This window comes from Vigna angularis, chromosome 7, assembly GCF_016808095.1.
Source record: "Vigna angularis cultivar LongXiaoDou No.4 chromosome 7, ASM1680809v1, whole genome shotgun sequence".
NCBI classification, from domain to species: domain Eukaryota; kingdom Viridiplantae; phylum Streptophyta; class Magnoliopsida; order Fabales; family Fabaceae; genus Vigna; species Vigna angularis.
In genome coordinates, this window is record NC_068976.1 from 9,417,104 (window position 1) to 9,430,047 (window position 12,944).

The 12,944-nt window shown below is 34.5% G+C and overlaps 1 protein-coding gene across 2 annotated transcripts; it reads right to left on the reverse strand.

Annotated features, from left to right (window-relative positions):
- Positions 1–1,953: 1,953 nt before the first annotated feature.
- Positions 1,954–11,440, reverse strand: LOC108338371 (dihydrofolate synthetase). Of its 2 annotated transcripts, none has more exons than XM_017575211.2 (11): positions 11,306–11,440; positions 10,957–11,189; positions 10,349–10,446; positions 10,067–10,217; positions 9,630–9,692; positions 9,235–9,396; positions 6,132–6,323; positions 5,455–5,554; positions 3,476–3,607; positions 3,036–3,167; positions 1,954–2,469 (listed from the first exon to the last, which is right to left on the reverse strand). In XM_017575211.2, exons 2-11 carry the CDS (start codon positions 11,182–11,184, stop codon positions 2,114–2,116), a joined length of 1,614 nt encoding a protein of 537 aa, XP_017430700.1. In that variant the 5' UTR covers positions 11,185–11,189; positions 11,306–11,440; the 3' UTR covers positions 1,954–2,113. The 2 variants fall into 2 exon arrangements, with proteins under 2 accessions (XP_017430700.1, XP_017430701.1); XM_017575212.2 differs by having other exon boundaries at positions 10,957–11,161; positions 11,306–11,439.
- Positions 11,441–12,944: the final 1,504 nt, after the last annotated feature.

Below are 12,944 nucleotides of genomic sequence, written 5' to 3' on the forward strand. Positions count from 1 at the left end.
GTTGACTCCACGACCTGCAAATTTTGCAAAGTGATTGCAGGAAGATATCTTTATGTTATGGGTGCTTAAAAATAATATAGCTATCAATTGGCCTAATCACATCATGCATCATATGCTTAAATGCAAGGTCGGTGACACACCCCTACCATACGGTGTCCTTATCACCCAAATCATGCAATATTGTGGAGTACATGTTGATGTCGATGCTAGCACTCATATTGGAACCAGACATCATTTTTCAATAAATTCTTGTAAAATGTTGAATATTGTTAGTGTCAAACGGTGTTTGACAACACGACGTCGGTGATGATGACGACGAAAAACAACCACACCATCATGACAACCCTGTGCAATCTCCTTCACATCTTTCAAATACTAATATGATGACTCAAATGTGGAAGGGGGTACAAGACTTGCAACAGAGAATGCAGGGTATGGAACAAATGCATGTACGGGTTCAGCGGATTGAAGATAACTTGACAAACCTATCCCTCAACATGAACCAACAATTTGCTCACCTGTATTAAAATGTGAACTTAATTCTTCATCATTTAGATGATTAAGTTGTTGACTATTGAGTGAATGTATTACACGACTTTTTTGCTTATATTGACTTATATGTTTCATAACTTACATTACCTATTTTTGAATGTTATTATGTTTGACATTAGTTTTCATACTTGTATTTATCCTTTAATTATTTGTTTCTTCAAAATTAATCAATCTCACTTCCATGACAAATAAATTCATATTACTTGGTATAAAATTATATTACAAAGAAATACTACATTTAAAAATAAATTCATTTTACTAACTTATAATTTTGTTTCTTTTTAAAAATTATTTTTAATTTTTTACTCTTTATAAACATTTTTTCAATTAAATATAACATTAAAAAGTAACATTTTATATTACTTTAATAACTAGGGGCATTTTGATAATCTTTAATTTTTACCAATTAAACAAATTTTTTAAATATGTCACATCAATCAAATCCTACACTAATTCTCATAAACTTTACTTCCAAATTCACTCTCAATTACCTCCAAATCCACTAAAACAAACACAAACAAAATTTACCCTTAAATTCATTCAATCACTCTCCCCAAATCATCTCCCACAAATCCTCATTTTGAAAAAAGTATTAGTTATTCTTTTCACATAGAGAATAAAATGTTCTCTTACTCTATCATTATTATTTAGTAACTTTTATGCATTACAACTAAATTTCACTTTGTCAAAATAAGGATGCTTTTAAATCATTCTCTATTTAGAGAAAATAAATCATTTTTAATTAGAATTTGTCTAATTTATCATCATTAAAAATGTGATCAAAAAATTCTTGTAATATATGATTGGTGCACTTTTCCATATATTTTAAAAAATGATTAGAACAATTTAATTCCACATGCTAGTAATCTGTTATGGGATTTCTTAAAAACTAAAATAAATATATTTTATCCGAAGTCTATTTCTCAAATTAAGGTATCCATGGCATGCATGCATCAATTTGAGTTGATATTAAAGCATAGAATTGTAGAAACTTGAAACCAAAAATTAAACTATACCAAATAAATTAACAACTAGTCTAAAATTGTTCATTCATATATTTCTTGTCTTTTCAATCTTAAAATGTACTATACAATTAACGACAGAAATGGAATTTGTTTAGCAATTAATTATCATGTATTCGATAAGTAGTTAAACTAATATTATTGCTAGCTTTCGTACTAGTATTATTAAGTTATTACAAATTCAACACAATTAGAAGGTTATAATTATAAATTATTGTTCTAAACAGAATGGTTTTACCTTCTAAGTTGACTAATCCAGCAATCACTAAAACCCAAATGTAAATTTAAATTCTAAAGGTTCAGAAAATTACATTCGAAACACAATCACATCTAAATATGAAACCCATGAAATTTCAGATGTTCTATACACCCAATAGTCTTCAGGAGCTGACAGCACTAGGACTATAAACCATTTAATGGATGCTGAAAACAGTGATGGGAAATATTAAATATAAGGGCATCTATGATTCCATCTTATCTTGACTTTTGTGTTGTTATAGCAGGAAACTTCTGCTTCAGTAGCTTCACTATAAAACCCATTAACCAGCAAGAGAGGCTAAGACTGAAGCTGTAATATGCAGAGATCCAGTGAAGACAATAACACCCTTCTCCTCTTCCCCTCTTCTGGTTAGAATCTTATTTGCAGCTCCCAAACAACTCTTTAAAGATGACTCGGTAGACAATATGGTCATACCATCAACCAAATTGCTTTCAGATCCTACTTGCTCTTCATTTATTAATTCATCATATTCTGCCATTCCATCAGGAAATATCTCAATGCCAAGCTCATCAGAAGCTTTAATCCAAGAATCTTTCAATAAAGATGCTGGTGTTGTTCTAGTTCCACCTCCAGCAATAGCAGCTTCTGTCAAAAGGACAGTCTCCACATGCCCACCTAAACAAATACCATAGCATATTTAGATCTGTAGTCTCGCACTAGCTATTGCAGGCTTTAAACACATGTACCATTTGTTTAATTTAGCACTTGTAAATCAAAGGGTACAACTGAAGAGAAAAATACAGGAATATAACCACAAATTGGAGAAGCAATAAAGTGAATTTTAAGCATTTCATGAATTTTTACATAGATGCAAGTATTTATCACAATCTTGATTCAATATATGAAACTCTTATTTTAGAAGAATTAAAAACATTCAGAATATTATCCAAGATTCCATATCAACAACTTAAAACGTCATCAATAAGCAGCAATAGAAAGAAACGATATGTCCAAGAAACCTCTTGGTTATTGGGTCAAATCATTTATTTAGTGAAAATGGCATTATGAACTTGCAGAAAAGTTTAGTGGTCTGAAGGAACCAAACCAACTTGAAATTCAATGCCCTCGTTAAATCAATAAACTTTCTCATAGCTGGCTTTCACTTTCTTTTGATCCCACTTTATCAACTGCTATTTATCATGATATTTTAATTGAATTAAATATCGAATTAACAATTTTACCTGAGAGAATCTCTCGAGCAAAACCCACATGGTCTTTGTCACTTGCCATTGCAACAACAAAAACCAATCGAGCCTTGGGAAATGCTGTCTTAATTGTATTCATCAGAGCTTTGGCGGATTCTTTGGTATGAGCTACAGCATATACCAGCACAACATCACAACTTTGTTCTCAAGTATTTGAGGCACTGAGCCAGAAATTTCGGAGCTCTTCCCACAATACAAATAAAAAATTGTAATAAAACATAAAGATTCAATCAGAACCGCATGATATGTTAAAGATGTGTCCAGTCCGGAATTATCGATATTTAACAATTTTTTCTTTCTCAAAATTTCAAAGGATTTCTAGAAAATTTTCCAGAACAAGTGAAGCCTAATTTTTTTAAGACGGGATTTTCCCCAGTTAATATCATGGTAATAAAAGAAAAGTCAGAGCACTAAACCTCCATCAAGTAATACTGTTGCTCCAGTAAGTCCTAATACCTCTGCTTCTTCAGATGATAGAAATTGACTCCTTCCAAGGAGGTGTGTATGCTCTAAACCAGACCTAATAGATTCTTCAGAAATACTCCATCCTAATCATCCAATAAACAAGGAGAAAGTCAAGGTCATATAACCAATAAAAATTATAAAACAATGCAAATTCTTTGATTTGCTTTATCACAGGGAAAAACTATAAATAACTAAACTAAAACATGCAAAAACCTTGATGCGATGTCTGAACAAATGCAAAAGGTTATAGCATATGCAATACTAGAATATGTAGTTAACGAGTTTAATAGATATAAAGGACAGTAGTTACCACAAAAACTTATTTATGTGATGAATACACAAATCTGAGTTTCAAGTACCTTCAGAACTATGCTCAATTTAAATATAAAAAGTTTTAGAAAATTTTGGAACTATTTGATGATATTTACTTCATATTTCAGAGTATCCTAGATGATCTTTTAGGATTTATTCTTCTTTTATACTTATGATCTGTATCTATATTTAATCAGGACTAGAATTTACTGAGTTGCCCTTTTATAGGCACCTTAAAGATGACCGTGGATCTTGCATGTAGCTTATGTGCCAAATCCTTTTGGATGCTTTTACAGAAAGCCAGCAACACTGCAGAGATCCAGGTCTGAACACACGCAAAAGCATACTTAGTAAGCTTTTGCTTGAGATGAAGCGTTAGAAAATACGAAAAAATATTATATCTTTTTTTATCTTGGTGTAGAGAGAAACGGTGATTGTTCATACTATACAATCCTCTAATGTCTATGAGCACAGCTGAGGAACATATTTACATGTCATACAAAGCATTATATAGGGCTGAGCCCACACGCCCACATAAAAAAAAATAATATATCTAAAACCCCATAAAGGACCATATAAATCATATACTCTAAGGTTGTTACATATATATTAAATCGTAGGGCCACACAATAGTTTGGTGAAAATGTTTATCAATTGATCATTGGAATTAACAAACTGTGCGGCAGTAATGTCTCTTGATAAAATCCTTTTTCAGATAATGTGGCAATCTATCTCAACATGTTTGGTTCTCTAATGAAATATTAGATTTGAGACAATACAAAGAGCAGTTTGGTTATCACAAATGAGAGTCATATGTGTAACTCCCCAAATATAAGTTCTTTAGGCATTTGTTTGAGGCAAATTTGCTCACAAGAGTCGGAAGTCGTTGCTCTACACTCTGCTTCTGCACTAGATATTGCCACTACATTTTGCTTCTTGTTTTTCTAGGAGATCAACCTACACTAATATGCTTGCATTGATGTGCGTATGTGTGTGTGTGTGTAAGTTATATGTGTAACTTCCCCAAATATAAGTTCTTTAGGCAATTGTTTGAGCCAAATTTGCTCACAAGAGTCAGAAGTCATTGCTCTATACTCCTTTCTGCACTAGATATTGCCACCACATTTTGCTTCTTGTTTTTCTAGGAGATCAACCTACACTAATATGCTTGTATTGATGTATGTAAGTTACAAAACAAAGCCTTAACCATAACCCTAAAGTGGGGTACATACAAAAAGAAATAATCATAAAACAACATTTCATTTTAACGTCTATTATAAGTTCTTTAGGCATTTGTTTGAGCCAAATTTGCTCACAAGAGTCAGAAGTCATTGCTCTATACTCCTTTCTGCACTAGATATTGCCACCACATTTTGCTTCTTGTTTTTCTAGGAGATCAACCTACACTAATATGCTTGTATTGATGTATGTAAGTTACAAAACAAAGCCTTAACCATAACCCTAAAGTGGGGTACATACAAAAAGAAATAATCATAAAACAACATTTCATTTTAACGTCTATTATCTTCTTTCTTCTTCCCTACATAAACTCTTCAAATTCAACAAAGAAAAGCCACACGTGTAGAGAGGGGCCAGGCAAAAGGTAGAAAAATTATACCTAAATTACGAAGACAAAGAGCCACACAAGTAGCAGTAGCTGCATTTTGAAGTTGGTGATCTCCAAGCATTTTCAACTTCACATCATGTAACTTACAAGACTACATTAATAGATATATTCATAAGTTGCGAATAAAAGTTTTCCATGATCAATATGAAGAAAAAGAAAACTGAAAACCTGCTTAAATTACATATTGAAGTAGGGGGAAAATGTGGTGCAAAATTTCTTTAAACATTCAGATTTTCTGTACAGCATAAGATAAGGATATACCATGAGATGGAAAGCAATATAGCAAACATGTGGAGGCAAAAGAACCACAGTGATCTTGCAGAGTGGGAAACAATGATAATGTACAGTACGACAATTACAGTTCAAAATCAAGTGTGTTTAAATTAGGTTATACTTTTAGAATCCCTATTTTTGTATTTGAAAATCAAATTCTTGTCAACTACTATTCCAATGCGAGGTTTTATGCTAAACCAAACCAATATATCATGCTAACATCATGCTTGTGTGTCAGGTTTAAAAAATGTTAACCAACATAGCAAAGCATGTCTCTACAATATGCACCCTAAGCAATCAATCCCCCAGATCTTCTAAAGCAACCACACCTGAGATATGTCCCCGTATACTGCATTGTTTAAATAGATTTAAAGCTAAAGAACAAAAGTGCATACCATCTTCAAGTCTTGCCCAACTTGTATCACTATATCACAAATTTGACAAGGCCTTCCATTGAGTATGCTGCAACTTTTCACAGTAAACCTATTCCTAGTATCATATGCTGACACAACAGGTGATTCCATGGTTGCTGCTTTATCTCGAATAATGCGCTCAATATGAGGAACAAATGGCCCACCCAACACCAACTGAAATGGTATTTATTTAGTCATAAAAAATAAAGGAATCAGAAGAAGGGTAAAATCACAAAATTCTGGCAGAACGAAACTATGTTTGATTATACAATAAAAATCAATCAATCAGTTACAAAAATAGAACATGCTCTACATATAGTTGATAGCACCTAACCAACTAATTGTAAGAAAACTCAAAGAGATAGCATTCTAATTAACTAACCATAAGAAAACAGAAAACGTTACTAACTAACTAGAGATAGTAACTAACTAAACAGAAAAGAAAATATTACATTCCACTTATGGTGTAAGACCACTCTAATACACCTGCCCCCAAAGCTCATGGTAGGTGAGGCCGAAGCAAGGTAAAGCAGTCATACTGTAAGCTTGGATCTCAAAAGTTAAATTTGTAGGTGAGATATTTTGTGAGAATGTCAACATACTGAGCTGAAGCAGGAACATGAACCAATGTTAGTTGTTTGCAAGGCACTTTTTCTCGAAGAAAGAATAGAACAAGCTCCATGTATTTGGTTTAAGCATGAAGCAATAGTTTATGAGCTAGAGAGACACAACTCATATTGCCAAAGTAAATGACAGAAACGATGTGCTTCACTTGAAGGTCAGGGAGAAGAGATTAAAGCCAGTACAGCTCAATAATCACCAAAACAAGACGTTGATACTTAGCTTCTGTCCTGAAACAAACTCCAACTGTTTGTTTCCTGGACCACCAAGAGACACAAGATCGATTCCAAAAAACACACAAACACCAAAGTTAACCTTCTATCATCTTGATCAGATGCCAAGCTAGCATTCACAAAAGGTAGTGTTGGAAATCAGGTCTGAGGCAATGATTCTTTAATACACCCCAGCTATCATCTATCAATGAAAGTGAATTGCAATCTTAACTCAATCCCATAAAATCAGTTTGGAAGGTGAAATTTGCACGAACTTTCTTCTATAATTTAGTTATGTTTCTAATTGATGAAATCTCTAACCATCTAGATCAAACACCCAATTAGCAAGTTTTCAAGTGTAAGCTCCAAGCAAGTATGCCTTAGAGATATATAAGAATCTTTTCATTGTTGTTCGACGAGCTTCACAAGAATGAACCATGAATTGACAGACCTTGTTAATAGAAAGGACTATTTCTAGTCTAGTAATCGTAGCATATTAGAGGGCACCCCCCACTTACCTATATATGTATCGGAGGTTAAGAATGTATTAGTCATTTTGCAACCACTTACCTAAGACATACTAGTTTTAACTAGCAAATCCCTGATGTATTTCTCTTCAGGAAGGAGAACTCAAGGTAGTCAAAATCATGCTCTGGAGTGTAAAAGCGTATACATCTACTATCACCTCCACCCACTCCAATTTCACGTCACCTCAAGGTTGTGACTTTGGCAGATCGCATTGGATCACAGTTGAAGATCACGACTCATGTGTGAGCAGCATTTCTCATGGTCTTGGAGCAGCATTTGTTGCAGGTTGTTTCTAGATCATTTTCGTTTGTTGGGTCACATGACCTAGTTTAATAACCTAAAGCTTCGCCCCAAATTTTAATTCCTTCAAAACCCAATGACTTCCATGTAAACCACACATACCGCCGTTGCCTAAAAATTGTCATGACTACTTCTCTTCCTTGGCCAAAAAAGAGAGACCTTTGATCTCTCTTTGACTATTTAATATCATTTCCACTCTGATTCCATCCATTTTTCTCCTTCTTTGTTTATTGCTGTTGCACTGCACTGCTCTTCCTTTACAATAAACAGAAATTACCACCACACCGTCAATTACTTATCTCTTTCAACTTTTTGTTAAGACATAGACAGCTGACTTGATGATCTACCATAGACAGTTAAATCCTCATCAATCAATAAGGTCTGGTAAAGAGTACCCATGCTTTTGATCATAGCAAATAATCCTATGTTTTAGTGATTTAATCATCTCTCTCTAAGTGTGTATTAGGAAAAGTTTAAAGAAAATCAAAACCAGCCTACAAAAGATCATTAGACCCTTCAGATAAAAATTGTCTAGACCACATTAAGCGACTAGCCAACAACCATTAGAAGATGTCAACAATAAAGAAGACGTTGAAGACACATTTATAACACAAAACACAATTAATTTGCTACACCATCTACTTGTCATCAGACTTTACTTGCAGATTCCCACAATTATTCTACTAAGTAGACCAACCCTTCTTAAGATTGTATGTTCAATTTGGTGATGTAAGTAAAATGAAGGGATGTTTACAGAAAAAGCGGTCTTCTGTATAGCCAGTTGAGAGCAATAGAAAAGGTGGCAACTTAAAGGCTACCAACATCTGATAAAAAATTTACCTAAGGACATAAGATCTACACACAAGCTCCAATGGTCTTATTCAAGGCATCTATATATAGAAGCTATCCCATGTAGAAAAAGACTAATGAATGACTCAAGTTAAATAAAGCTCTCTACATGCACTGATATCATAAAGGTTCTCTTAGTGCAAGATCTTTAGGGCGTCTAACAAAGAGTGATTTTGAGTGTCTCTACATAAAATAAATCCCCTTCCCAGGATTTCCCCTTTCACAAAGAGCTAAAGCTCAATCTACAAAAATGAACATCCTTTTCTCATATCCTTCTTCCCCTATTTATTCCTAGCTACCTCTCTAACTACTAACAAACTAACCATTAATATCCTAACTATCATAACTAAGTTATCCTTCTCCTTATATCCTAAGACCAGACTTTTTGATCTTCGTGATGTAGCTAACTAATTTCAGCAATAATAACCCAAGTTTTACTTTTCATTCGTTTTTTATCTTCTTTTTTTTTTTGCATTTATAAAATGCACTCATGTCTACAAGAAAGGGTTACATATTGTCACTTCAGTGCGTCACATTACTATGCAAAATGAGATCTATGGAGAGAAACACCTAACTGGGCAGCCTTGTTTTATGATTCCTGCTTTTGCCATTGCAATTGTTTCCAAAGAACCCCCAAGAGCTGCCAAATGTTCCTCATCTACAGTAGTTATGACTGCTGCAGCTAGTCCAGAGCTGGATATGATATTTGTTGCATCTCGTGCACCCCCTAACCCAGCCTGTAGAATTTAATTATAAAAGAAATAGCATAATTTAGATTTTTTGGATTTAATTGTAAAAAGAAGAGGCCAAAATTAACAAGCACAAACCCCAACAAACCATACATAAAAGTGATATTCAACCCAACATTCTTCTGATGGGAAGAGGTAACAACAATATAAATAGAAGAATCACCCGATAAGATATTGATATAAAGCACGCAGTTGAAGATGTAGGGAAAAAGATATTTAACCTCAATAACAGCAATGTCAACATTCTCATCAGCAAATAAGATATATGCCATTGCGGTGAAAACCTGAGACATTTCCATAAGTGGCTTAAGTTATTAAATAAAGAAGTTGGCAATGTTAATGATTTCTTCTATTGTATTAAATACTCATATAAACTGCAGGGTAAATAAAGCCGCAAACAAAAAGTATTTTACTTGTATTTAGATATAATGCTAATTTGTGAACCAAGTAAGCAGAAATATCCAAATAATGAACATTAACTTCAGCAATGTTATAATGTATAAATGCAGACCAATAAGAAAGAAAGATAAGAGTTCAAAAAGAACAAATACTAACTGTGAGACACTCAATTGGACCCACGGAATTCCATCAACATAACTCCTTAAGCTACCCACAACAATTTATTTACAACGCTCATTGACAATTCAACATTCCATACCTCGAAGTGGCTTATGCAACCATTTTCCTCTTTCATTGCCTGCTCAAGTTCCTGCTTGATCCTGTGAAAGAGATCATTCAACAACTTTGCCGACACTGGATGGCCAGATCTTCCAAGCAAAATACGCTCCCTGATGGTCAGGATATGTGGACTGCTTGAGAAAAATAAAGCCTGTCATCAATGATGTACAAAATTGTAAAAAAGATATAGTTAAAGATGAAATGACGAGCAGCCTAAGGTTATATTAAAAAGTAAAACATTTAAATCATATAGAAACTTCACCTAGTGTAACAACCAACAGAATAACCTTCCGTCCTCAGAATATTAGATATAAACGCAGCTGTTGATCCCTTTCCCTTAGTCCCAGCAATATGAACCGCCTAAAATTGGAATAAGCACTTCCATCAACTGCATAAAATAAAAGTACAAAAATGTCCCTAAATCCCAGACATAATAAAATGGCCATTTTATGTTATGGATGATTAGTTGGTATCCTGATGTCCTCTTCAAAGTACAGGTATATAACTAATAGAACTTTAAAATAAGTTTCAGAAGGGCAAAACATCATTCAAGTTTCACAGAGTGTATAACGTGGTTCCATTATTCTATAAGTATAAGAAAACTCAAAAAATACCCTGCAAGTGCAATCTGTCAATCATCTTGATCAAAAATTCAGAAATAATGTAAGATAATATTATTAACCCATGTTTAAGAACTAGAGTGCTAGAAAATGGCTAAACTAAGGACCTACATGACATCTAGGAACTTCTTTTGAATTTGCTTACTTTCATGAATTAGTACGACAGCACTATATCATTTCAGAGACCAAGATGGTACCTCAACCGTTTTAAAAAAAATGAATGAAAAAGTGGCAGGGAGGGGAATGAAACCTTGAACTTGGTGTGAGGATTACCGAAACGCTCCATGAGGCGTCTCATTCTACCCAGATCGAAACCCTTGTCTGAATCGGTGCCGGCACCTCTGGGCACTCCTGATTTCTCGAAATTTTTTAGCGAATCTAAGTAATCCAAAAACTCTTTCATTTCAGCGTTTGAAGAGAGCGTTCGAATGGGCCACACTCCCCTTGCGAATTTTCTGCGTATTGAGGACAGAAGCATTTTGCCTGACCAATGTTCATAAGCTCGTTGAATGAACATAGTAATGGTTGCAAACAATCATATGGAGAAATGGGTATTATGCAGAGCTCAGTGCGAATGTAAGGGAGTTAGCTTTCAGTACCTAATCCGAACTGTTGAGGAGGAACGTCGGAAGAAATGGTGCGCGGTGGCGGACAGTTGCTACCGGCGATGGGGTGTGTGCGCACGGCGGCTGTGCGTAGCGAGTGTCCAGGGAAAGTGTTGCCTATTTTTAATACATTTTACTATTATTTGCAAACTACAAAAGATTATAAATGCCATTTATTATTATTATTATTATTATTATTATTATTATTATTATTATTATTATTATTATTCATGTGTAAGTAAGTTCTAATTTGACTTGAAGGAAGAAATTTCATATTTAATGCTTAAATATGTAAAGGTTGAGGTAATTATAGGATTAAGCTTTTTTTTAAATTGTTTGTTAGTAAATTAAGATTAATTTGAAACCAAATTGTATATAAATATCAATTTAAGATTAGATTATAAAATTTCAAAATGATTATAAATCACTTTATGAGCTAGAATCCTAAAAGGAGAATCGTAATTCATTTCGATTAATGCAATATTAATATTAAAAGTAAGTGTTTATTGTTAGTTTCTATTATATATTTGTGTTGACTTTCATATCCTAGCACATGTTGATGTGAAAACATTTCAAAATGTTCTAAAAGTTAATTGATATGGTTTTTAAATAGTATAATCATATTTTACCATATGCAACATTTTTGCTACACTAAGGCTGATTCCACTGAATAAATTTCTCTACAATGATAAAATCTGCAACTTTATCTTCTACCAAATATGGCACATGACACTTACATTCATTTTATTTGTAAGGACCGTATATTAAAAAAGAAAATGTGGTGGAGGTGGGCCTCATGTGGGTAGCTGAGCATGTGAAGTGGTGGGGGCTTCCTAGAATGATTGGTGTGGTAGGGAATGGCTTCACGGGGAGGCAGCTGTTGAAGGGGTAGGGGAGTGCACGGGTTCTACTTCTTAAAGGGCAAGAGTTTGGGAGGTTAAAAGGGGGAGCTATGGGTTCTGCCGGGAGGGGAAATTCTTGCTGCCAAATTTGAGAGGGGAGAAGTGGGAGCTGCTGTTGACGCTGCAAGGAGGCTTTGGTGGTGCATTTGGAAGAGTTGAAGAGTGGCTGGCAGTTCTGGGAAAGAGGAGAAGTGAAGAACTTTTGAAGTTGGAAGGAGATCAAACTCTATGGAAGTAATTCAAGGAAGTCTTCAAGAGGTAAGGGGAACTAGATCTTTTGTGTGATTAATTGTATATGCTTTGTATGATGCAAATCTGGGTTTGAGGGGTTGAATTTTGGGTTTCTGTTTCCTGGGTTTCTGGGTTGCGATTCTGCAGAATTTCTGCAGAAACGCGCGTTCGTCCACTTCAAAGTGGACGTTCGTCCAAAATTGATTTAGCCAAATGAACGTTTGTCCTAGGTAAGTTCCGGAACGTTCGTCTTTAATTTCTGAACGTTCGTTAACTTTGGGAACGTTCGTCCTAGTAAGATAGGACGTTCGTCCAATATGTTCGGTAGTCGTTGGAGAGCGTTCGTTTGTGGACGCTCGTTCAAAGTTGGTAAAGTGAAAAGTGGACGTTCGTCCCATTCGCTATGCGCGTCCGTACTTAAATCCAAGTGTTCGACATTGAGTGATTCGTTCTGTACGTGTGAGCGTCCGTCCGCAAAGGCTCGTCGCGCGTTCGTCCAA

Coding starts and splice junctions, on each gene's coding strand:
- LOC108338371 (XM_017575211.2), bottom strand. CDS start 11,184: ATGCTTCTGTCCTCAATACGCAGAAAATTCGCAAGGGGAGTGTGGCCC. Junction 10,218..10,348: donor TCTGTTGGTTGTTACACTAG/GTGAAGTTTCTA, acceptor TTTCTCAAGCAG/TCCACATATCCTGACCATCA. Junction 5,555..6,131: donor TTGGGCAAGACTTGAAGATG/GTATGCACTTTT, acceptor CTATTAATGTAG/TCTTGTAAGTTACATGATGT.